This window comes from Carassius auratus, unplaced genomic scaffold, assembly GCF_003368295.1.
Source record: "Carassius auratus strain Wakin unplaced genomic scaffold, ASM336829v1 scaf_tig00055241, whole genome shotgun sequence".
NCBI classification, from domain to species: domain Eukaryota; kingdom Metazoa; phylum Chordata; class Actinopteri; order Cypriniformes; family Cyprinidae; genus Carassius; species Carassius auratus.
Genome location: NW_020527341.1, coordinates 1 through 24,854, shown reverse-complemented (window position 1 = coordinate 24,854; position 24,854 = coordinate 1). Strand labels below are relative to the sequence as shown.

The following is a 24,854-nucleotide window of genomic DNA, read 5'->3' as shown; positions in this document are numbered from 1 at the left end:
AGAGTGAGTGAGTGTTTGTGTGTGTGTGTGAGTGAGTGAGTGAGTGAGAGTGTGTGTGTGTGAGAGAGAGAGAGAGAGAGAGAGAGAGAGTGTGAGTGAGTGAGTGAGTGAGTGTTTGTGTGTGTGTGTGAGTGAGTGAGTGAGTGAGAGTGTGTGTGTGTGTGTGTGTGTGTGAGAGAGATAGAGAGAGAGAGAGTGTGAGTGAGTGAGTGAGTGTGTGTGCGAGAGAGAGAGAGAGATTGTGTGTGTACAAATTGAAAACTGATAACTTTAGTTTTAGATTCTATCTTGATTTTAGTATAAAGTTGCAATGATGAGCACAAACAAACTCATTTATAAAACAACTACATTTATCAACAAGTGCGTCACAGCTGCTATTCATAACACACTGAACCACACTTCAGCAATCACATTCTTCTCTTAAAACATCCTTAGATATCCTTAAAACAAGATTACGTTACTTGAGAATCAAACCTGCATAAAATACCAGCTTTCAGACGCTCAATCCCATAATCGCAACTAATTCTGTTGTAAAAGAAGTTTTTAATTGGAAAACCTAGGGAAGAGATGAGTTTTGCTCTGAAACAAAGGCTTTGTTTTTATAACATGGATCTCTACAACTTTAAATACATTTTTCAGTGAATTTGAAATATTCTGGTGTCTTCAAAAGTGAAGAACAGATCCGTCCACCAATGAGGTTTGATTTCCTGTAGCTACGTGATCGAGAGTCGCCTGAACGAGATACAGGAATAACATCGATTAACACACACACAACACACACACAGTCGAACACGAATGACACAACTATTTCAGATGGACATTGTGCAGGTGAAACAGGGTCCAAGATGCAGCTCTCTGATTGGACGGTGCTGAGGCAGAGGCGGAGCCAGCAGGCGTGCAGGGGAGGGGCTCAGCAATGCCAGCCAATCAGTACACAGGCACGTTAAAGTACTTCATGTCGGGGCTGAAGGAGAAACACACAAACACACACTGATGATAGAGCAGGCAAACACAATACTGTGAGACGGCAGACGGACAGACGACGTGCAAAACAACACAAGTGCTTCAACAAACCATCGACACGCCACACAACACGTTCAGAGTGTGTTTACATGCAACATCTCACAGCCATTACTGGAAAAAACAGGTTAAGACAATTAATATTTCTACTCAACATGATCACTAACTACACTAACGTTCAAATGTTTGAGGGTCGTTGTGATTTTACTTCGATTTTAAGAAATGAATGCATTATGCATTAAATTGATCAAAAGTGAGAGTAAAGACATTTATAATATTACAAAAGATCTCGATTTCAAATAAATGCGGCTCAATATTCAGCAAAGAATCCTGGAAAATCAAATGCATCACAGTTTTCCACAAAAAACATTGTTTAGCAAAACGGTTTTCACTATTGATAATAATCAGAAATGTTTCATATTAGAATGATTTCTGAAGATCATGTGACCCTGAACTGGAGTAATGATGCTGAAAATACAGATTTAATCACATAAATAAATTACATTTTAGTATATATTACTAAAGAAAATGGCTTTTTTAGACCATAAAAATATTTATATTATATATTTCTGACCAAATACCTGAAGTTCAGACATTTATAAATGACTTTTTATGGTGATTTTTGTACGGTGAAGCAAAGCAAAGCAGTTGTGATCCATATCTCTTGATATTAACACACAGGATGGGGAACAACAATATAAACCTTTAACTCAGAGAAGGAGGACCCACAATGACACACAAAAAACACGAGACAGGGCAGGATTACAAACCCGTCACATTACAGCTACAGTACACGATCATCTAGTGGTGTTTCTGCACTAACAACAGGGAAACGACTCTATGGATGGAAGGAAACCCAGACCTGAAGCGTGTGGATCTGAAGCGGTTTAACTCTGGAAGAGTCCCGAGGACTCGGCCGACATGTTCGGACTCAAAACACCTGCAGGACATGCACAAACACACAGAGCGGCAGCGTCATGACACTAGAGTTCACTCTCCAGCAGCTAACAGTGTCTGGATCGATCTCCAGATCCGTCTCACAGCGGCTCCCGCAGGTTTCTCATCAAAGCGCCTCGTCCGTCCTCTAGAATTAAGCTCTGAGCTCTGAGTCCGAGTGGAATTTCTTCTGCTCTTTCAGGAATGTTCCGGAGTGACTTTCCCGGCTCGAGCTCTCGTTAGATTGAACGAGGGATTGTGTGCTTTCAATTAAAACCCTTTCAGAAGGAGACGTTTCAGGCGGCAGGGCGTCTGTTTGAAGTCTAAGACCTACAGTAAGCTTGAAATCAGTTCATTATTGTTATTATGTTTTTTTTTATTAAACCACATAGAGAAAGTAAAGAATGGTAATCGGATTATTACAACTAAATCATGTGAAACCAGTCTGGGGGAAAGCCAAAAAAAAAAAACGTGTTGAGGTCATACATTACATGCAAATCAAAGGGAAACATATTTGAAAATATTCCACACACACACACAAAATATTCCTTTATTTTTAATTATTATTAATATTTTTGAAGTATTTTTATTAACTAATGAAAGCAATCCACTTGGGAAAGTAATTCCAGAACATTAGTGAAAGAGCAAAAGAAATACTGTATTACAAAAAAAAAATAACAATAATATAAAAAAAATTAAAAAAAAAATATTTTTTTAATCTAAGTTTATGTATAATTAAATTATACAATTATTATATTTGTTTATTTAACTTTACATTTAAAACAATTAAATGATAAAAAAAAGATTTCTTAATTTATATTAATGTTTTATTATAATATTTTTACGTTTTTTATTCAGTTTATTTTTATTAATTTATTTTTAAATGAATAATCATTTATAATATATTATATATATATATATATATATATATATATATATATATATATATATATGTGCGTGTGTGTGTTGTTTATATTTATTGTATTATAAGATTTGTGTTTGCATTCTATATATATATATAATTTGCTGTTAAAAGGTTACATAAGATGTACTCAACTGTAAATATAAATGTGAATATAATGCGTTCAATAAAATCTAATCAAAATTTAACATCAGTAAAAGGGCAGACAGCGAGGAAGAGAGAGATAGAGAGGAGTGAGAGAGATCACATCATAAACTGCAAACCCCTCGCAGCATAATGTCATTTATTCTGATGCAGCACCAAAGCCCCAAAATGAAAAGAAAGGCACTCATGTCTCTTCCCTTTAGCTCACACACACACACACACACACACACACTAATCACATCCCTCCCGCTCCTGCGCTGACAGAGCAACACACAGCTCACTGCAGGCATGAAATGCAGTTAAAACATCACTAGTCATCCAGTGCCGTTAGTTCCCATCAAGCATCATGTCAGAGGTCGACACAAACACATCAAGCGCGTCTGATTGTGGAGATGGGGTGCGTGTCTTTAATGCAACACATCTGCATGTTTTCACAGAACGAGTTCAGTCATCTGCTCAATGTGTCATTGTGATGCAAACCAATAACTGAAGGTGTGACACTAATTTCTGTTACTGGCCCTTTAAGACTGATGCTGCACCCAGTCTGCACAGCACGCCAGATTAGGACTCACTTTCAGATCTTTTATTATGAAGCAAAATATGCATCGTTTTAAATATATGGATTAGTACTGAATGGATTACATCTAGTGTACTAATCACTGCAGTACACTCTGTGTTCTATTTTATATAATACAATATGCAGTGACAAAATACATTGCATGCTCACTATTTAAATCTTAACTAATGTTATCAATAATAATAATAATAATAATTTGTGTTTTTTTATTCTACACTGGATTTTTATTTTATTTTTTTTATTTGGCAGTGTTTTGTTAACTTTCCATTTGGAAAAGCAATTTTTAACATTCCAGCAACAACAAAATCGTTTTTTTTTTATATATATATAAATAATTTGATAAAATTACAACAAATATTAAACATTGTATTATATATTAATGGTATTATTTATATTATAACAAATTTATTTAAGTAATATACTGAATATTTATAATTAAATGCAAATCAATTTCAATTTATAAATTTATTCAGTATGTGAAATTATGGTTAACAATAATTTTTTAAGTAAAAACTGCAGTTTTTTAAATACATGGATTAGTTCAGAATGGATAACTAACTAGTTATTGCAAACTGTGAATTATTTAATAAATAATGAATAATACATAGTTTTTCATAAATAATTATAAGAAATTAAAAATAAAATGTAATGCTTCACAGAAAAGTGATGTAAATTTAGCAAATAATTACAAAGAAACAAACACACTGCATTAAATAAAATTTTGATGTAGAAAGTCTAAAACATTATTTTCTTGCAAAAATGTACTCTAGTAATATTTGTTTTATTTATACCTTCAAAAAATAATGCACAGTTGCTCACTTTGGAAAAACAATTGTGTATTAAGACATTGTTTTAATTTTAGGTGCCACTTCCAGCATACCTCCAGTCTTAATACGAACCCAAAAGTATATACTGTACTGAACTTATAGTCTGTGAACTGGGATGCAGCCTAAATCTTGTGACCAGGTCAAAGGTCAAGAGTTAAGCAGTTCAAAAGCGCCCCCCCCCCCCCCACATCACCACGTCTCCTCCAATCAGAGCGAGCGAGAGCTTCGTCATGCCCAATCAGAACTCAGCTCAAGCAAATCACACCAATTACCAATAGGCTGACAGGGTGGGCGGCACTCCACTCCCTTATAAGATCTCCTCATTGGCCAAACCGCCCCAGTCTTCAGTCTGGCTCTACGGACAGAAACACCAGCCAAACAAACAGCCCCGTTACACAAAATGACCCCAAATCTGTCTCACGGGAGTCCAGGATTTCTTGCAATCGGATTAAATTCAGCTGAATGAGAATGTGGTTACAGACACTGAAAAAAAGTCTAAAAAGTGCACTACATCGCAGACTGAAGGAAAACGTATGCTTCAGAAAAACACTGCAGTTGCATAAACTCAGTGAAACTTTTTTTTTTTTTTGTGGTCAAAACAGCATAAAACCATATTATCCCAATCCCAACATAATGTGTCCCAATCCCAACCTGTTGCAGTTTATGTGAGGCCACAACTCACATTTTAGTAAATCAAATTAGATGAATCTATATTTAATTTGATTTACTAAAATAAATAAAAATATGAAATAATGTAAAACGCAATAATAATTAATAAATGTAAAGTAACAATGCTTTGTTCTCTCTGTGTGTGTGTGTGTGTGTGTGTGTGTGTGTGTGTTTAATGGTCTTAGTTTTACTTGAGTTTGTTTTCCCACAAAAATAAATGTACATCACGTGTATTTTGGAGTTGGGTAATATTTTTGATGCAACAGTTCATAGACATAAATTCACAGATAACATTTGTGCATTTTAGAGGGGAAAAATTCATTGCTTGAGCGTAAATTTGTTGGCGAATTCATTAAACACAAATAAAGAGTACAAAAATATTAGTTATATTACAATAAGTAAGTGATTTTACTAGTGTAATGTGTATAAATAACTGATCATTTTAATTTACTTACTAAATGCATGAACAATACAGTCATATAAACTGCTGAAATGGAGCAGAAGCTCATTAAAACCCAAAGCAGATTCATTAAAACATCAAACACAAACCTGACCTCAAATCAGCGGATAAAGGACAAACCCCAGTCGGGACTACGGCAGCCCCTGAGGCTCAAGCTGATAATGGTTTTAGATCTTATTTATGCACATTTGTTTATGTCTTACATAAATTCCCATGATGCCAGAATGAAGATGCATAAGTAGTTCAATCATTTCGCAGTGCTCGGTGGGAAAACGGCACATTTAGGTCATGTCTTGCTGCTAAAGCGCGGACAGCACGTCTTTGTTCTCTCGTTCTCCTTTGTCTGCCTGTAATTTGGCCCTCGGGACAAAGTCTGTCAGGATCGCAGTCAGAGATGATAAACCGCAGCTCGGTTCTGCTTTCAAAGCTCCACAAACTTGGGTTTAATGATGGAGAATGAATGCTTCTATTTCCTCTAGTCTGTAACTAATGCCTAAATCAACCTGGATTACAAAAACAGCCAATCACATCATCCATCCATCCAAAAACCCTTCTGCTGCATGGGAGAATTTATGATAATACACAGGAATTAAACAGCTTAATTTGCATTAGTAACTAAATGGGTAAATCTCACAAAATGTGTCAAGAGCATTCAATCTTAAAATAAAAAAAAGGGTTTTACAAAAAGAAATTGCAAAAACAAAATCTTATTTAAAAAATAAAATAGCAGCTTAAATTTTACTCAAACAAAATAGAAGTTTCCTTTCTTTTCTCCTTTTAATTTTGGGTTGAAATGTGGAAAATATTCATTTAAAAACATTAACATATAATAGAAAAAATTGCTAATTTTTGGAAGAAAATTACAGAGGAAATTTTTTTTAATTAACTATTTTGGGTCATTAAGAATTAAGAATGTGACCATTAATTTCCATATTATCTTTATGTAAAATCTTATATCTTGGTTTGCTCTTTTGATTGAAATAATGTTCCAAATTTCGTGAGATTCAGTTTTATTCTATAGTTTTCTAAAGTATACTCTAGTTACTGCGAACTCTTAACTCTTTATATTTGAGTCATGTCATCAGCTTCCTGTCCAGATCAGATTCATATAGTTTCGGTTTGATCATCACTCCAGAAGTTGATGACATGTAGATTAAAATCAAGGGGATCAGATTAATGTCTAAAGCTACAGGGAAACTGACAGCTACAGTCAATAATCCAGAAATCATACCTGGAAGCAGACAGATCTGAAAATCTAGATTCTGTAAAATCAAAACAATCCAGTTGGACAAAAGGAGGAAAGATACAGAAAGCAAGAGAGAGAAGACAGACATCAGATTCAGTGAAAATGACACCTGAATTAAAGCTGAAGTGCATCATTTCTCATTTCTATTTTTTTGTATGTTCTATGCAGTTGCTAAAGCAGCCCGGCTAGTTACTTGGCTGTTATTATGAGGTTGCTCGGACAGTTTTCTTGCTATCATGTTCTATGCTTGTTGCTTTTAGCTTATTGCTACAGTATGTTGTTGGTATAATGCTCTGAAAGGTTGCTAGGGTGTTGCTGGGTGGTTTCTTTGTGGTTACCAAGGCGATCCAAGTGAATTTTCAGTGTGGGTTTCTAAATGCAATGGACGGCTTGAGTGTTTTTTAGTATGCAGTTATATTATGTGGTTTTAAAGGTGTTTTGAGTGTCTTTTTTAGGAGTGTGTTACTAAGGGGTTGCTACAGTGTTCTGGATGGTTGTCAGGGTGTAGTTATGTTGTATGCCACTGTGAGAGTGCTTTGAATGGTTGCCAGGGCATTGCTAGGCAACTGTTGAAGTTCTCAGAGCAGTTAATGTGGTGCTTCTGTGCAGTTTTCAAGGTGTTTGAGTAGTTTTGAGTGTGTTGCTACAGTAAGTGTTTGCTATAATGTTCTGGACGGTTACTAAGGTGTTGCTATGTGATTACGGTTGGTTGTGTGCGTTGCTACAGTAAGTGTTTGCTATAATGTTCTGGACGGTTACTAAGGTGTTGCTATGTGATTACGGTTGGTTGTGTGCGTTGCTACAGTAAGTGTTTGTTATAATGTTCTGGATGGTTACTAAGGTGTTGCTATGTGATTACGGTTGGCTGTGTGCGTTGCTACAGTAAGTATTTGCTATAATGTTCTGGACGGTTACTAAGGTGTTGCTATGTGATTACGGTTGGCTGTGTGCGTTGCTACAGTAAGTGTTTGTTATAATGTTCTGGATGGTTACTAAGGTGTTGCTATGTGATTACTGTTGGTTGTGTGCGTTGCTACAGTAAGTATTTGTTATAATGTTCTGGATGGTTACTAAGGTGTTGCTATGTGATTACGGTTGGTTGTGTGCGTTGCTACAGTAAGTGTTTGTTATAATGTTCTGGACGGTTACTAAGGTGTTGCTATGTGATTACGGTTGGTTGTGTGCGTTGCTACAGTAAGTGTTTGTTATAATGTTCTGGATGGTTACTAAGGTGTTGCTATGTGATTACGGTTGGCTGTGTGCGTTGCTACAGTAAGTATTTGCTATAATGTTCTGGACGGTTACTAAGGTGTTGCTATGTGATTACGGTTGGTTGTGTGCGTTGCTACAGTAAGTGTTTGTTATAATGTTCTGGATGGTTACTAAGGTGTTGCTATGTGATTACGGTTGGTTGTGTGCGTTGCTACAGTAAGTATTTGTTATAATGTTCTGGATGGTTACTAAGGTGTTGCTATGTGATTACGGTTGGTTGTGTGTGTTGCTACAGTAAGTATTTGCTATAATGTTCTGGATGGTTACTAAGGTGTTGCTATGTGATTACGGTTGGCTGTGTGCGTTGCTACAGTAAGTATTTGCTATAATGTTCTGGATGGTTACTAAGGTGTTGCTATGTGATTACGGTTGGCTGTGTGCGTTGCTACAGTAAGTGTTTGTTATAATGTTCTGGATGGTTACTAAGGTGTTGCTATGTGATTACGGTTGGTTGTGTGCGTTGCTACAGTAAGTGTTTGTTATAATGTTCTGGACGGTTACTAAGGTGTTGCTATGTGATTACGGTTGGTTGTGTGCGTGGCTACAGTAAGTATTTGTTATAATGTTCTGGATGGTTACTAAGGTGTTGCTATGTGACTCCCAAAGTGTTTTGCTACAGTTTTTAGTTGCTCATGATGCTCTGAATGGTTGCTAGGGTGTTGCTATGCGTTTCTGAGGCATCTGTTATTGTGCTCTTAGTTGTTGCTGTGTCAATGGAATGCGGTTGTCACAGTGTTCTGAATGGTTCCCAGACTGGTTGCTAGGGCTTTTCTATGTGGCTGCTGCTAGTTTTTTTGTGTTGCTACAGTGTTCTGGATGGTTGCCAGACTGGTTGCTAGGGCTTTTCTATGTGGCTGCTGCTAGTTTTTTTGTGTTGCTACAGTGTTCTGGATGGTTGCCAGGATGTAGCTCTGCAGTTCTAAGGTGACTGATATTAGAGTGCTCCTATGGTGTTGCTATGCGGCTGCTAGGGATCTGGGGGATGGCAAAAGTGTTACTTGGCAGACGTCTGGACTTCAGATTAGACTTATAGCAACTCTGCACATTAAAATGGAATGAGAGAAAATGCTGTAAACTCAAGACACACTTCAGCTTCAATCTGAAATCCCAGCGTCAGGACAGACATCCTGCAGATCTGCGAGTCTGTGAGACTTCACAAAGACCAAGATGAAAAGATTGTGTTTGAAAGCTCAGTTCCTCTTCACTGTAACTAACAAAGGAACGTTTTGTTTTGCAAGCGCCGGGCCGGCTGGGTAATACAAGAGCAGCATGTGTGTGTGTGTGTGTGTGTGTGTGTGTGTGTGTGCTGATAACCACCGAGTCATTGTGAACCTGCAGCTCCTGAGGGATTTCTACTATTCAATTCAAAGTGCGAAGCCAAAAGCACGATGATGTACGCTAACAGCCCTGTTGCTTTGCTGTGCTGGTAATAAACCTCAGAATTCAAGAGGGCAGGAGACTCATTAAACTTTATGTGTTATTATTCTAAAGAAGCTAGATGTAAACAAGCCAGCTGAGTAATTAAATCAACTATCTTGCTCAGCAAAGTGTTTTAGTCTCTGAAATGCTAAGGCCTCACCTCCTGCAGCAGATCCGCCTGCTCGATGGCTTTCAGGACGTTCTTCTTTGACGTCTCCTGAGCCTCGCCTCCCAGCAGGAACTCGTCCAGGATGAAATACGCCTTCTCGAAATTAAAGATGATATCCAGCTCGCAGACCTGAGTTTGAGAAGATCAATCACGGTTATCTGCGATCGCTTTCGTTTTTTTGGAGGCAACTTGTAACGCCAGTTTAGCAATTAAAGTCACGTGACTCACGCTGCCGAAGTATTTGTCGAGCAGCTCGACGTAGCGGTGGATGATCTCCAGTGTGATCAGTTCGTTATCTTGGTCCTCTATGGCACAGCAGAAATACAGACTGGCGTATCTACAACACAAACATGACGTTTGTTTTAGTGAACTGCGGCTAATACAAACTGATTTGAATCAGTTAATTGTTGTTAATGTCTGTGCTTCTTACAATATACCTTCTTATAACGGTTAACAATATTGTCAAGACATTTAGATCAGACACTAGACTAAAACTGGCAAACTGTATACATTTACAAATTAAAATGTATGCTTTAACTGCATATACATGCAACAGAAACTCAAGATACAGATGTTTGGGATAATAGGTTTGTTTGTTGTATCAAGGTATAACAAAAAATGCATTGTAGCCTACAGGTTATTTATGAGAGACCATTTCTATGTCAGACAGACCAGGAAAACAAAATGAAAAAGCTGTGCAGAATGTCAAAAAAACAACAACAAAACAAAACAAAAAAGACAGCTTTATTGATTATAATTTTTGACGGAGTGCAACATGTTTCTCTGCACCTCCTGAGGAAACTGCTCTCAGATCGACTTCTAAAGAAGCGTTATGTCACATCTAATGATCTAGAAACAAATTCAAGCAAGCTTTTGATTAAACCAAGCAAATACTTCAGGACTACAATGGAGATTTTCAGGAGAAAAAGAGTGTTAAAACCTGATTTGATATTTGTGAATTAGTCTACATTTTTAAAACTCTCCATTTAACAGCATTATTATTCTTTCCACCAAACATCAAACCACACACACACACACACACACACACACACTGGAGGATTCTGGGATATCATGTGGGAACCGATGATACAGATTGGACAAATGGACAACATTTCTCAAAAAATCTTAATTTGTGGATTATCGTCCAATGAGTCTTCTAGTTCTGTCCGATCAGCCGTGTGTGTGGTTTAATCATAATAATGTCTAGTGTTTTTCCAGCCTGACACTTCATTAATCTTCATTCTCTCAGACGGCTCTCTGGCCGGCGGGAGCTGCTGAGCGAGCGTTTTTCTCTGCGATAATGTGCTGCTGTGATCAGCAAATGGGATGGTCATTCATTTAGTCTTCTGGACAGTCATCTTTCACTGCGTTTGTGTGTGAGACACCGACAGAATGAGAATGAACTAGTCTGAAAATTTAGCAAAAACAACTTTTGTCTGAAAATCCGTGATATGAATACGCACGTCTGCAAATATGCATATTTTATGTCAAGTTTATTTGCTACTAATTATCAGGTATGTTGCTTAGATGAAAATAGTGATGAAAAATGTGCAAAATAGAGTATGCAAATTGAGTGAATGTAATAAATTCAAATGAAGTGAACAAGTAATAACATAAAAATGCAATTGGAGTGAATGTTATAAAATAAAATAAAACAAAAGCCAATGGAATGAACAAGAAAACAGAAATATTCAAATAAGGAGTACCAACATTTTTTTTTAAATAACAAAAAATTTAATAAAATAAAAATATGCAAATAAATTTTTTTATACAATTTAAAAAATGCAAATGACATGAACAAGTACTAAAATAAAGTATGCAAATGGTGTTAATGTAATAATATTAAAATTGAGTGAAAAAATATTAAAATACAACAAATTAAATTTGATGAATGTAACAACGTAATGAATGTGAAAAAATCAGCAAAATGGGGTGACTAAAATTAAATAAAATACTGTACAAATATGCAAATAAAGTTAACACTTAATAAAAAAAATATTCAAATGGAGTACATGTAATGCAATAAAATAAAAATGTAAATGCAAATAGAATGAATGTAATAAAATATAATTATGCAAATGGAGCAAACAAGAAATAAAATGTAAATAATTTGCAAATGGAGTCAACAATTAATAGTTAAGCAAGCGACTAATGTTATTCTTACAAAAACCTGAAAACACAAACGTCACACATTTAAAACTAGTGTACATTAAGTAAAACTTTGTTTCCACACAAGCTAAGACACAAACCTGTACACACTGAGTGTCAGAAATTGCATAAAACAGCCAGGTTGGAACATGTTCTCTTGTAATGCTGTACAACATGCACTGACAGGCGTTTCATCCAAACACACAGCTGCTTAGCAATGCTAATGCTCTGTTTGGACGGCGCTGACAGAGACAGACTGTAAGGCTGTTAAGAGCGTGTGGCTGGGGTCAGAGGTCAGACGAGGCGAGCTGTGAGGGAATCAATCTGGAACAGAACCAAAGGCTGAAGAACCAGAGGAACTGCTGTAGACACAAGGTCACGTTCATTATTACAGCCCACAGTCTGTTCATCCGTCTAGACTTTCTTTCTGCTGCAGTTTGAGTTTAGTGTGTTTTACTGGCTTTACAAAGAGCTCTGTACTGCTGAAGTGTCTGCAGCCTCAATCAGGTAGTTTAAAATGGGTCATTTACAAGAAAATAAAAATATGTAACTAGAATGTACAAGTAGTAAAATACAATTAAATTAGACAATATTCAGATTGAGTGAATAACCACAAATTTTTTTTTTTGCAAATCCAGTTGAACAAATAAAAAAAAGAGGAAAATAATAAATACAAATGGGGAATTGAATACAACAAGACAATAAAATGTGCAAATGGAATGCATAAGTAATAAAAATGAAAAAAATGCAAATTAGATGAATTCAATACAATAATTCAATGAAAATATAAATAGAGTAAACATAATAAAATAAAATACAAATATGCAAATCGAGTGAACAAAGCAAGAAAAATGAAATAATGTGAAAATATTAAATCACATTAAAAAATGAAAAATGAAATAGGAAAATACGTGCAGATTAAAAAAAAAAAACATGCAAAATGTAATAAAAAAAATACAGAAAAATATAAAAGTGAATAAGTAACAAAAAACCTAAAACAAAAAAAAATGCAAATAAATGAAAATAAGATAAATAGTTAAAATGAAAATGTAAATAGAGTAAATGAAATAATTTTAAATATAATATGCAAATTGAGTGAACAAAGCAACAAAAATAATAAAAAATGAAAATGTTATAAATGCATAAGAAAAATATGCAAATGTTATAAAATTAGAGTAAACAATCAACAAAAACTAAAATGCAAAATATAAAATAAAAAAAGTGTTTGTTTTTTTTAATTCAGAATGATTGATTAACAAATGCTGAATCATTCCAAAAACCTGTTTATCTGTATATTCAGGGACAATCATTACTGTAAAACTGATTCATAAAGCAAGCTTTTAATTTTCAGCTCTAAAAAAGCTAAACAGTTTTATTAAGAAGCAGCCTTTGGGTTTGTGTTGATCCTTAGTCTTTATAATTAAACAGTGCAAATGGTGAACATGCTGATGCACAATGATGTACGGTGAGTGCTGGTGTGAGCCTGTAGTGTTCAGAAGAATCACGACTCGACTCCGCACCAAACAAAGACGAGGACTGACGCCCTTCAGCACACTCCAACACAACATACTTTACATTCACTCATCATACTCAATACTAATCATAACAGCACAATAACAATCAGCTCATGCTGCTCCTTTCAGACGCACCAGAAAACACAATAACAACATTATACACTGCTAAATCAATTAAGCCAATGATCAGATTTATATTCTGCTCGTTCTCAGAAGCTGATAACACCAAGGTATTAAAGTTTAGTGTGTGTGTGTGTGTGTGTGCGCAAGACCATAGCAACCACCAGAACACTAAATACTGAATGAAAACAAACATAACACTTCAAATGAAATAGTGCTGAACTCTATTACAAAAAAACAGCTAAATATATGGTGCTTTTTAAATATAAACACATTTTAATATCTTAATTTTATCTTGATCATTCATGTTAGTTCATTGTGCATTAGCAAATAATAAAAAATACTTTAACATTTGAAAATGTGACCCTGGACCACAAAAGCAGTCTCTGGGGTATAATGGTAGCAATAGCCAAAAATGCATTGTATGGATCAAAACTATAGATTTTTCTTATAATCCAAAAATCATTACAATATTAAGTAAAGATCATGTTTATATTAACATTCTAAATTTTCAACTGTAAGTATATAAAAACATCATTTTTGATTATTAATATGCATTGCTAACAGCTTCATTTGGAGAAATTTAAAGACTATTTTCTCAATATTTAGATTTTTTTGCACCCTCAGATTCCTGATTTTCAAATAGTTGCATCGCAGACAAATAATGTTCTATTCTACTGTTACACATCCATTTTCTTTCTCAACTGTTTACCTTCACTGAAGCCATAAGCAACAGTGTTTACAAGGATACTTGCTGAGACATGCATTTTGACAATTTTGCGCGTATGTGTCATTTCAAGCACAAATAGACGCGGAAATGAACGTAATTCGAGAGTAAGAGCAGGTTGCTTCAGGTTACTTTAACTCTTTATCCGCCACTGATGAGTAATCTTGTAATTTAGAAGACAACGCTTCCCCGCAAATTATGAGTTTTTACGTCTTTTCACTGTTATACACTTGGGGGCGCTATTACACATCTTCTGAAGGAGTACAAAACCTCCCGAACAAAAACACACGTGAACAGGGCATAAAAAACTTATGTAAACAGATTCATATGATAAATAATGCGATCATCAGCAATAGACAGCATATAAATGAAAACTGCATATTGTTATTTGTCTGGAATATGTCTGTGCATGGCAGACGGTTGTCAATACACACCATCTTTAAAGTTAAAAGTCCGCTGACAAAAATGGCAAATTCTGCATTATGATTGAAACAATGCTTACATATGAATAAAAGCCTACATTAAAATCCATCATATAAATACATCTCTTTTTTTAGAAATTAGCCGACTGATCGCAACCAAACTTTTTTTAAGGTATCATATTGAAGTTAGAATTTCAAGTGTGGGATGGGTCGATGACGGGTCACTCAAAAACAGGTTAACATTGTGTGTTTTCATCAGTAAGACGTAAAACAACGCAAAACCTCAAAGCCGCTCTACTCACCTTTTATACACGATTTTCAGATCCCTCCACTCCAGGAAGCTGCACATCTTGGGTTTGCGTGCCAGAACGGTCTGCACCAGCTCCCGCGTGATCTTCTTCTTCTCCTTATCGCACAGAGGAACGTACCATTTCTGCAGACGGAGCTTGCCTTGTCTGCTGAACAACAGCATGAACTGCATCTGAGGACGACAGCAAGAGAGATGAGCCAAGAACAGGAGTGGAGATCTGACCCATTCACTACATACATAATGTCCCATGGTTAAATAAAAGCCCAGTAAATGTGAAATAAACAATCAAAGACACTCAGGATCAGTGACACAGAGTCATTCAAATTATCATTGCATCAAATCATGATGATAAACTCAGAAAACATGTAAAAAGGCACATTTAATTATTATTTTTCATGTTTTACTATTTTCACAATTTAATATTTAAATAATGGCATCCATGACATAAAAACCACTAAAAAAAATTTACTTGAAATGAATGCTAACAGAAATATATATATATATATATATATATATATATATATATATATATATATATAAATTGAAATAACTGAAATGCAATATTGTTGAAATAAAAAAGTAACATATACACACATACATATATATATATACATATATATATATATATATATATATACACACACACACACACGAAACAAAAAAAAACACAAACTCGATGCATCTGACACATTTAACATCTCTTATGCATTAAAAATATATAAAAAGGCACATATACATACAAATGTATATAATTTTTCTAATTTTAATGTTTCTATAATAGCACAATATATATATATTTTAAAAAAATTTATTATCATAAATATCGTTGTTGCAATAATAATACACTGTTAAAATGCATGTCATGCGGATATTGTGATGATATTGATTATTAAATTGTTGAACTTGCACGCATGTTTTCAAGAGCCAGTTCATATGCACAGGGTTGGGCTTCGCTGATAGAAATATTAACATCATAAATTAATTCAAAGATCAAATGCACAAAACTTAAAAGCAGATTTTGCTTTTTACACATTTGATTGTAAAAGGCTAATTAACGCATTTGCTTAAACTAACACGCGCATGTGATCTCCAATGCACGCTGCTGTTTACACGTCCAGTCACGCGAGGCGTTTACAAGCTTGTTCGGAAAAGAAATGATAACGTACAGTACCTTTATGAAGAGGTTAGTTTGTAAATGAACGATGAATTCACATGAGTTCTGGATTCACAGTGATTCGCGTCTGTCTTAGTCCGACTCTTGTGTACAATAAATGCTAAACAGCGTCAGCTGACGACTCGTCGCTCATTGGACGGGGGGTTCGCTCGGGGGGTTTTCATTGGTGGAAAGAAGACCGTTATCCCCGCCCACTCGGGAGCCAGACAGTTGATTGGAGGATACTTGCGGCAGTCAGCGCTAGAGTCACACCCCCGTCAATGTTGCTGGAAGGCGATTGTCAAACGATTTAAAGCCAAGGTGGGCAGGGTTTTAAAAGGGAATACACATCAGAGGATCACGTACAATGTCAAAAATAAAAGCCTTTGTTCTTTCTGTATCTGTTTAAAACATTTGGTCTATGGTGGCCTAATTGCTTTTGTGATAAATAACCCCGTATTTACATAATTATGCATTTCATTTTATTGTCAACAGCTGTGACTGTTAATGCACTCAAGAGTACTGTGTAAACTTGTATTTTTGAACATCAGATTAAATATCTCTGGGTAATTAAGTGACGTCAAATACAACAAAGAAAAACATTTCATTTATAATACTTTCATAAATTACATGCTGATGTTATATACAAATGTATTTTACGATTTAATTGTATTATTAGGCGTCGTGTTGTACTACACTGAGCTCTTTCTGAAATGTCAATCCGGGGCAAGTGTCACGTGCGTGTCAGATGCTAGAAACGCTTACAATTTATTAATTACAATCTGTTGGACAAAATGTTTGAGCATTAACAAGAAGCTTCATTAAAATCCCTGTTGATTTATAATTTAAAACAACAAACTGGCTGTTTGTGTCAAGTCTACTGATGTTACAGCGCCGCCCCGTGACAAACATCCACATGGACCACAGATTAACCGTTTTCTGACAGAATTAACCGAAAATCTAGGTTTTGGAATAATGAAAACTCACGTATAACATTATCCTGGTATTAAAGTTTAGAAGTGTGCGTAAACAAATGTTGTATACTCGGAATAATTCTGATTTTTTTTAGTGAATCTTAAAAAGAAAGATTGACTTTTGTTATAGTCCAAGTATTTTAAAAATAGGAGGTCTTCAATAAACTAGCAAAATGCTTTAAAAATCAAAATCCATAGGCTATCATTAGACTTATGTTTAAAGGTACAGTAGGCCAAGTTTTTAAAGTGACAGGCTTTAAGAGAACACCCAGCCTTTCTTGGCAAGTTAGTCTGGATAAATTTGTTCAGATGATAATAAATGGCGTAAAGACTTTTTAAAAGCGGAAACATCTTTATTAAATCTAAAAAGTCTAAATGCGACACTTAAATCTCAGCCATCAGGAGCTTTTTCGCGGCTGCGTGCAGCTCTCGCTGCGTGATGACGCGTCGCCGGTTGAACTTGGAGAGTCGCGCGGCCTCGGCGCTCATCTGCGCGTGCGCGTCGGACAGGCGGCGCATCAAAGAGACGGCGTCACTCACGTCCTCAGACACTTCCTTAAAAGAAAAGGGGGAAAATGAATTTAAAACATGCAAATAAATGAAACGCTTTTGAACTAGCTTCCCACAACAGATACAAAAAAAAAAAAAAAAAAAAATACAAATTATAGTCGGGCATTGTTTGCATTAGCACACCTTCTCGATCTTGTAAATGTAAGCGGAATACGCCTCGGTACTCCGTTTGCGCGTCCAGCCGGTTCTCCTGGACGTGTTCAGAGACTTCAGGCTCCTTTCAGATGATGCTTTCATGATCGCTGCTGGTCAGAGAGCCTGAAAGAGAGCTGTTTATTGTGTCTCAGCTCATCTTAGCACAGGTGAAACACTTCAGCCTTAATTATAGCTTATTAACCTAATTAAAGCATTCACACGAACCAAAGCTCCATACAGTGCGCTGATAAATCATAGTTTTCATATCATAATCTTCAAATTAGACTTTATTATTTGTTCTCACACATTTATACATCAGTTCTTTTTCTTTTTTCTAACTTAGTTCGTTTTTTTAGTAAAAGCATGTAACATGCAAATACCTGCAATTGTTTTTCCACCTGATTTAATGCATCATTTATATATATATATATATATATATATATATTTATATATATATATATATATATATATATATATATATATATATATATATATAAATGACTAGCCTGATTTATTGATCAAATAGGCCTAAAATATGTTGACTTGAATAAAAACCAGTTAATTCAAGCCAGATTACAATTTTTTCAGTGTCTTATGTTTTGAGAATTTTATATGCAACTGAAAAAGGCTTAATTATTAATATAGGCCTATATCAACATATTGAATTTAACCCGAATGAAAACGAAGCATTAATAATAGCATGCACTAAATAAAGATCCAAGATCTATTTTTATTTTATTACTATTTACAACTCACTACTTTTAAACTGTTTATGTAAAACTATTGTTTAATCAAGAGAAAACAAAGACATGGTTTAATGAATCACTTTAAGCATTTGTAGATTTCAAAAGAAACAAAAGTGGGTACTACATTGAATCCCAACCTAGAACTCTATCAAGCTTCCTGAGATCTAAAAGAGCAACCTGTGAACAGAAAGAGGGCAGGCAGAGGTGATCAGGACTATTATTGGATGTATGGCTTCGGTGGATTACAGTAATCCAGAGCACACTGACCGCTGCTGTTCATAACACACTAGACCTGACCATCAAGATGGACGTGAAGATCCTCAGTGTGTTTCTGCTGCTGCTGACTCAAGGTACAAAGTGTGTGTGATGTGAGAGCTGGACACACCATCTGGAACTTGACAGTTATGTATTTAGACTCTAGCAGATCTTCTTAATATCTAGCAGTAAAGGGATAAATGGATAAAATAGAACAAAACGTGTGCAAAGTGATTCATTTATGGAAATTATTACTTTAATGATTTTAAAGGACCGATTACACCGATAACAGATTATGATTATTTTAAGCACGCTTTATAAGTTTTGTCTAATGCCGCTTTAAATGCTTGAGCTGTTTGTGGATTCTGATTGGCTGTCGAATTATTTATTTTTTAATCGTGCATTGGCGGGGAAATAACCTATAAAAATCGCTCCAAATCTGATTCCACCGATATCGTCTGTTGCTGTTTTTATCGTTGTAGGCATATCCTAGCTACGCTCATAGAATTAGAAAGTTTCTAAATATATTTAGGCTACCTAAATATATTTTCTACCAATATGTAAAAAAAAAAAAAATATATATATATATATATATATATATATAATATATATATATATATATATATATATATATATATATATATATATATATATATATATATATATTAAACATTTTAAAATACATTTCCCCCTCAATATATTTCAGTCCAAGAAAAAAATGCATTCCCATATGTCACATTTATAAAAAATAATAATAATAATAATAATAATTGAGTTGTAAAATATTTAAAACATAAAAAATTCAAAATTCAAAATTTTGCTCTACTTTTTTTTCTTTTTTTAGATACAGCCTATATGTAGGCTCCTATAATACAAAAAAGTATAAGAAAATATTTTCTTGCTCCTGAAATATATATGAAGTGTTCAGATGCAAAAGCATTTAAGTGCAGTCAGAAATTTTTGTTCAAAATTAGGATTTTTTTTTCCTATATTTATGTTCAGATATTTAACTCAAATTGCATAGAAAAGGACCTATGCATTGCAATTAGAGTAAAATGACTCAACCCAAACAGAGTAACATGATTAAAATCCATATTTTAGATAAAAATTTCAGACGGCACTTTCATATGAAGATTGAAATATATTTTAAATTTCAAAAGCATATTTCACTGGCTTTCAACTTATTTTAACCATATATTTATACTTTGGCCAGTTAAAAATGTATTTTTGACTGTACTGGGATATATATTTCTTTAATTAAGACCTGTATCTCTCTGATCTCTTACAGTTTTCATTGGCGTAAATACACAGGGGGTAAGTTTAAATGTGTGTGTACGTGTACAGGTGTGTGTGTTGTTATACTGCATATGACAGTGTGTGAGACTATTGTACATGTGTGTCAGGAGTTAGAGATGACATGGACTTATGAAGATGATGATGAGGTGAGTGTGAAGCAAGTGGTGGAGAATCAAACGCCGATGGGCTGTAACTGTGACTGTCAGGAGCCACGACCCACAGGAACTCCAGCCACCTGGACCTCCATCAGCACCACGCCATCCACACACAGCCCCTATCTGGACTGCATGCCGGGTCAGTACACACACACACACAGCTGTGCACATACGTTTACATAGCCTTTGCAGAATGTGCAAAATGTTAATAATTGAAACAAAATAAGAAGGGATTTTTAATGAGTCCATTGTTGGTCCTGAGTAGTTCAACTTCCTGCTGTTATTCAGAAAAATCATCCAGCTCCAGCACATTCTTTGGTTTTTTTCAACATCTTCTGCATTTTTTAACCCTTTCCAGAAGTGACTATGATTTTGAAATCAATCTTTTAAAACTGAAGACAGTTGAGGGACTCGTGCATAACTATTACAAAAGGTGAAAACACGTACTGATGCTCAAGAAGGCCACTCATTTCATTAAGAGACGAGGGGTGTTAACTTGTTAAATTGGATGATCAGGGTAAATTGTACTTATTTTGTCTTCTGGGAAACATGTTAGTATTTATGTAGCTTATAAAGTCCAGTACTAAAGGAAAAAAAATGTATGGTTAAACAAAATGAGAAGAATCATCATGTTCAAAAGTTTACACCCCCCATCTCAATCTCTCCATTTTTCAACACACTTCACCTGTTTTGTGTTCATCCATTTCTCCCATTTGCTATTTCACATTGACTATCACTCAATAGAGACTCAATATAGACTAATACAATCAAAAATGTACACATATGGATGGATATAGATATACAGTATTCATTGCTTTAAGATTCACAGAACTTTAGCTAGTTTTCATATCGTGAAATTCAGCTAACAGGAAATACAAATTAATTTACATTTTTATAAAAAAGTGCATAAGTGAATATAAGCATGCTCAACAGGACCACACGCTTGAAGAGCATTAGATAAACATGCATGTCTGTATGTGTTTACATGCATAAACAATGTTGTCTGGACCATGTGCGTCTTCAATGGCATAAACATGCAAGGTCATGCAGCATTAATTGTCACTGAAAAGATTAGAGACAAGAGCACCTCGCTGTCCCTTCAGAAGTGCATGCTTACTGATTCAGGGCATGAGGCCAACAGGCTTTAGAGTGATTACGTGAGTAACGATCATCCATAATGCATCAGCTAAAACTGATAACACATGAACCGCCCTCTGACCCCAGTTTGACAGAGCAGCAGACATAACGATCAAATTATTAACAGATCAGGAAAAAGAGACCTAGAGGACTGTGTGATGGAGACGATGAGACGAGATGAGCGAGAGACCATCAGAATGAGAATGAGAGAGTGATGGTGACTCTGAGTGTGAGTACAGAGTATCAGTGGATAATCTCATGCCTAATAATTGTGATGCCAAGATTGAAATACCGGGACTGAAATAGTCCTGCCCAATCACAAACTGCTGGACAATATTTAGTAAATTATATTTAGCAATTCGTATCAGTGGTGACTATCTCAAGTTAATGGCCATATGGCAGAAACATATGGTTTCTTATTACCGCCAATGATTATATGTTTTGCAATCAAATTAATAGCAAAATATGCTAGTTTTGTATGTTGTCTGAGCGTCATCTGAGGGGTTGGCATCATCTTTTCTCAGATGTTTGTAAGGGTTGGATCCAGACTGAAGCCTGTGTAATTCCTAGTTACCAAAGGACACCAAATAGAGAAAAATTAGCGTAGTGGCTGTTCCAACAAAGCAATAAAAGTGTTGAACCCATGCAAAATAATGTTAACTGTTAACAATGTTCATTTGATCAGATGTAACTGAAGTACAATACATAACGTGAATGCTTGGCGAAAGAGATGAGTTTTTAATCTAGATTTAAACAGAGAGAGTGTGTCTGAACCCCGAACATTATCAGGAAGGCTATTCCAGAGTTTGGGAGCCATATGTGAGAAAGCTCTACGTTTTGTGACCTTAGGGTGCGTGATGGGTTGTAGTGTGGTAGAAGGCTAGTTAGGTACGCAGGAGCTAAACCATTTAGGGCCTTATAGGTAAGTAATGATAATTTGTAACTGATACGGAACTTAATAGGTAGCCAGTGCAGAGACTGTAAAATTGGGGTAATATGATCATATTTTCTTGACCTGGTAAGGACTCTAGCTGCTGCAGTTTGGACGACCTGTAGCTTGTTTATTGACGAAGCAGGACAACCACCTAGAAGTGCATTACAATAGTCCAGTCTAGAGGTCATGAATGCATGAACTAGCTTTTCTGCATCAGAAACAGATAACATGTTTCGTAGCTTGGCAATGTTTCTAAGATGGAAGAATGCAGTTTTTGTAACATTGGAAATATGATTTTCAAAAGACAAGTTGCTGTCTAATAAAACACCCAGATTTCTGACTGTAGAGGAAGTAACAGTACATCCGTCTAGTTGCAAATTGTAAACTACAAGATTCTTTGCACTGTTTTTTTGGTCCAGTAAGTAATAACTTTGTCTTATCTGAATTTAATAGAAAATTATTGGTCATCCAATCTTTTACATTTTTAACACACTCTGTTAGCTTAGATAATTTAGAAGTTTCATCTGGTCTTGTTAAGATATGTAGTTGAGCATCATCAGCATAACAGTGGAAACTAATCCTGTATTTTCTAATAATATTACTAAGGGGCAACATATATACTGAAAATAGCAGAGGGCCTAGGACAGATCATTGTGGCACTTCATACTTTATTGGATTTAACTGAGATAATTCCTTCTAAAAGTGGTAGTGATCGGAGATGTAGGATCTTAGTAAACCATTTTAAAGCCTGCTCTTTTAATACCTGTATAGTTTTGTAATCAATCAATGAATATGTCATGATCAATAGTGTCAAAACATAGTACTAAGATCAAGTAAAGCTAGCAATAAGAAGCAGCCTTAGTATGACCCAAGAAGCAAGTCATTTGTAATTTTAACAAGTGCAGTTTCTATGCCATGATGAAACCTGACTGAAATTCGTTATAGTTATTTTTATTTATTTATTTTTTAGCAGGAAGGAGCACAATTGAGCAGACAACTTTTTCTAAAATTGTACACATAAACGGAAAAATGCATTGTTTTTGTAATTTCCCAGTTCAGTTCAGAAGTTGGCCCTGCTTGTGTAAATCACATTTAATATGTTGTTCTTGAGATGGTGGGCATGACCTGATGTTTTTAATGCTCCTTGTTTCCAATCAGAGTGTCCCTACCACAAACCGCTGGGGTTTTGAGTCCGGGTCAGTGATGGCGGAGCAGCTTACCTGTTCAAACCAGGATCAGTATGTGGGCTGGTTCTCTTCATGGACCCCAAATAAAGCCAGACTGAACAGTCAAGGGTTTGGTAAGTGTCTCAGAAAAACCTTCTAGCCGCACTAAATCAGCCTGAAATGAAAGCTTCGGTTTTTACCATTACCAAAACGACTAGCGCTAAATCTGATTTAACTTGTGTGGGGTCATAATAAAGCGGACACTGACTGACTTCCCGCTTTGTCGCAGCTGTGCTTGGCTATCCAAGTTCCAGGACACGAATCAGTGGCTTCAGATCGACCTCCAGGAGGTGCGGGTGGTCCTCGGGTATCCTAGCTCAGGGCCGCTGTGATGCTGACGAATGGACAACGAAATACAGCCTGCAGTACCGAACCAAAGAAAACCTCAACTGGATCTATTACAAAGACCAGACCGGGAATAACAGGGTAAAATCCTCAAAATACAAGAGTGTTTATGAGTAAAATCAATAGGATTCCTCTTAAAACTGATGTTTGATCCAATGTGAAAAAAAACATCAGTAACACTGTGAAGTTTTAATACTGGCCACTTCTTCTATCTACTATCCATCCAACCATACACATCCATCCGTATCTATCTATCTATCTATCTATCTATCCATCCATCTTTCTATCACTATTAAGTGACAAAACAATAGAGTTTTAACACATAATTGCCTATTTTCTGTAAAGTTTCCTATCCAAAAACACAGGGCCCATGTATGATAGGCCCGGTTTCACAGAAAGGGTTTAGGTTTAAACTAGGATTAGGCCATAGTTCAATTAAGACATTTAAGTAACATGTACACTACTGGTGTGCATCTTGAGACTAAACAATGAAACTATTTCATATTTTAATATCTGTCAGTGCAAGTTTCATTAAGTGTTTTTTTTTTGTTTTGTTTTTTTTGTCTGGGACTAAGCTTACACCTTGTCTATGAAACCGGAAGATAATATCTGTAGTCCTTTGCACAAACTGACAAACACTTATTAATGTATAGCCTTATTCAACATTTACATGTATATATTTTAAAATTTTTATAATTATGACATTACATATTAAAATTTTCATGCAATAGCCAGTATTTGTATCTGTAACAATCACAACATTTTTCGTAAATCTGCATTCCGATACATTGTGGTACAGTTACTTGATGAGATCGTTATTTCTTTTTATCTTTTTTTTCCGTAGTTATCACTCGTGTTAAACTAAAATAATTATTAATTTCTAAAATAATATTTATCATGCAAGCAGAGAGATGTCATGACAAGCGTTAAGTGATCATCTGAACACGACTGAAGCAATTCAATGCATCAATTCAGTGGCACAAAACACTTTAAGCGAGTCTATAATGTTTAGTGAACATAAACAGG

At 35.3% G+C, this 24,854-nt stretch overlaps 2 protein-coding genes and 1 pseudogene across 6 annotated transcripts; 1 reads left to right on the top strand and 2 right to left on the bottom strand.

Annotated features, from left to right (window-relative positions):
* Positions 1 to 943: 943 nt before the first annotated feature.
* Positions 944 to 16,163, bottom strand: LOC113090436 (AP-1 complex subunit sigma-2-like). Of its 5 annotated transcripts, XM_026256261.1 has the most exons (6): positions 16,074 to 16,163; positions 14,895 to 15,073; positions 9,890 to 9,998; positions 9,653 to 9,790; positions 6,787 to 6,817; positions 1,858 to 1,960 (listed from the first exon to the last, which is right to left on the bottom strand). In XM_026256261.1, the coding sequence occupies exons 2-6, from the start codon at positions 15,071 to 15,073 to the stop codon at positions 1,908 to 1,910; spliced, it is 510 nt and encodes a 169-aa protein (XP_026112046.1). In that variant the 5' UTR covers positions 16,074 to 16,163; the 3' UTR covers positions 1,858 to 1,907. The 5 variants fall into 5 exon arrangements, with proteins under 5 accessions (XP_026112049.1, XP_026112046.1, XP_026112051.1 ...); XM_026256264.1 differs by lacking the exons at positions 1,858 to 1,960; positions 6,787 to 6,817 and adding an exon at positions 944 to 964; XM_026256266.1 differs by lacking the exon at positions 6,787 to 6,817 and having other exon boundaries at positions 1,937 to 1,960.
* Positions 16,164 to 17,361: 1,198 nt separating this feature from the next.
* Positions 17,362 to 17,871, bottom strand: LOC113090438 (histone H2B.1, sperm-like). The gene is made up of 2 exons (XM_026256267.1): positions 17,723 to 17,871; positions 17,362 to 17,584 (listed from the first exon to the last, which is right to left on the bottom strand). Exons 1-2 carry the CDS (start codon positions 17,834 to 17,836, stop codon positions 17,414 to 17,416), a joined length of 285 nt encoding a protein of 94 aa, XP_026112052.1. The 5' UTR covers positions 17,837 to 17,871; the 3' UTR covers positions 17,362 to 17,413.
* Positions 17,872 to 18,690: 819 nt separating this feature from the next.
* Positions 18,691 to 23,945, top strand: LOC113090437 (retinoschisin-like; annotated as a pseudogene).
* Positions 23,946 to 24,854: the final 909 nt, after the last annotated feature.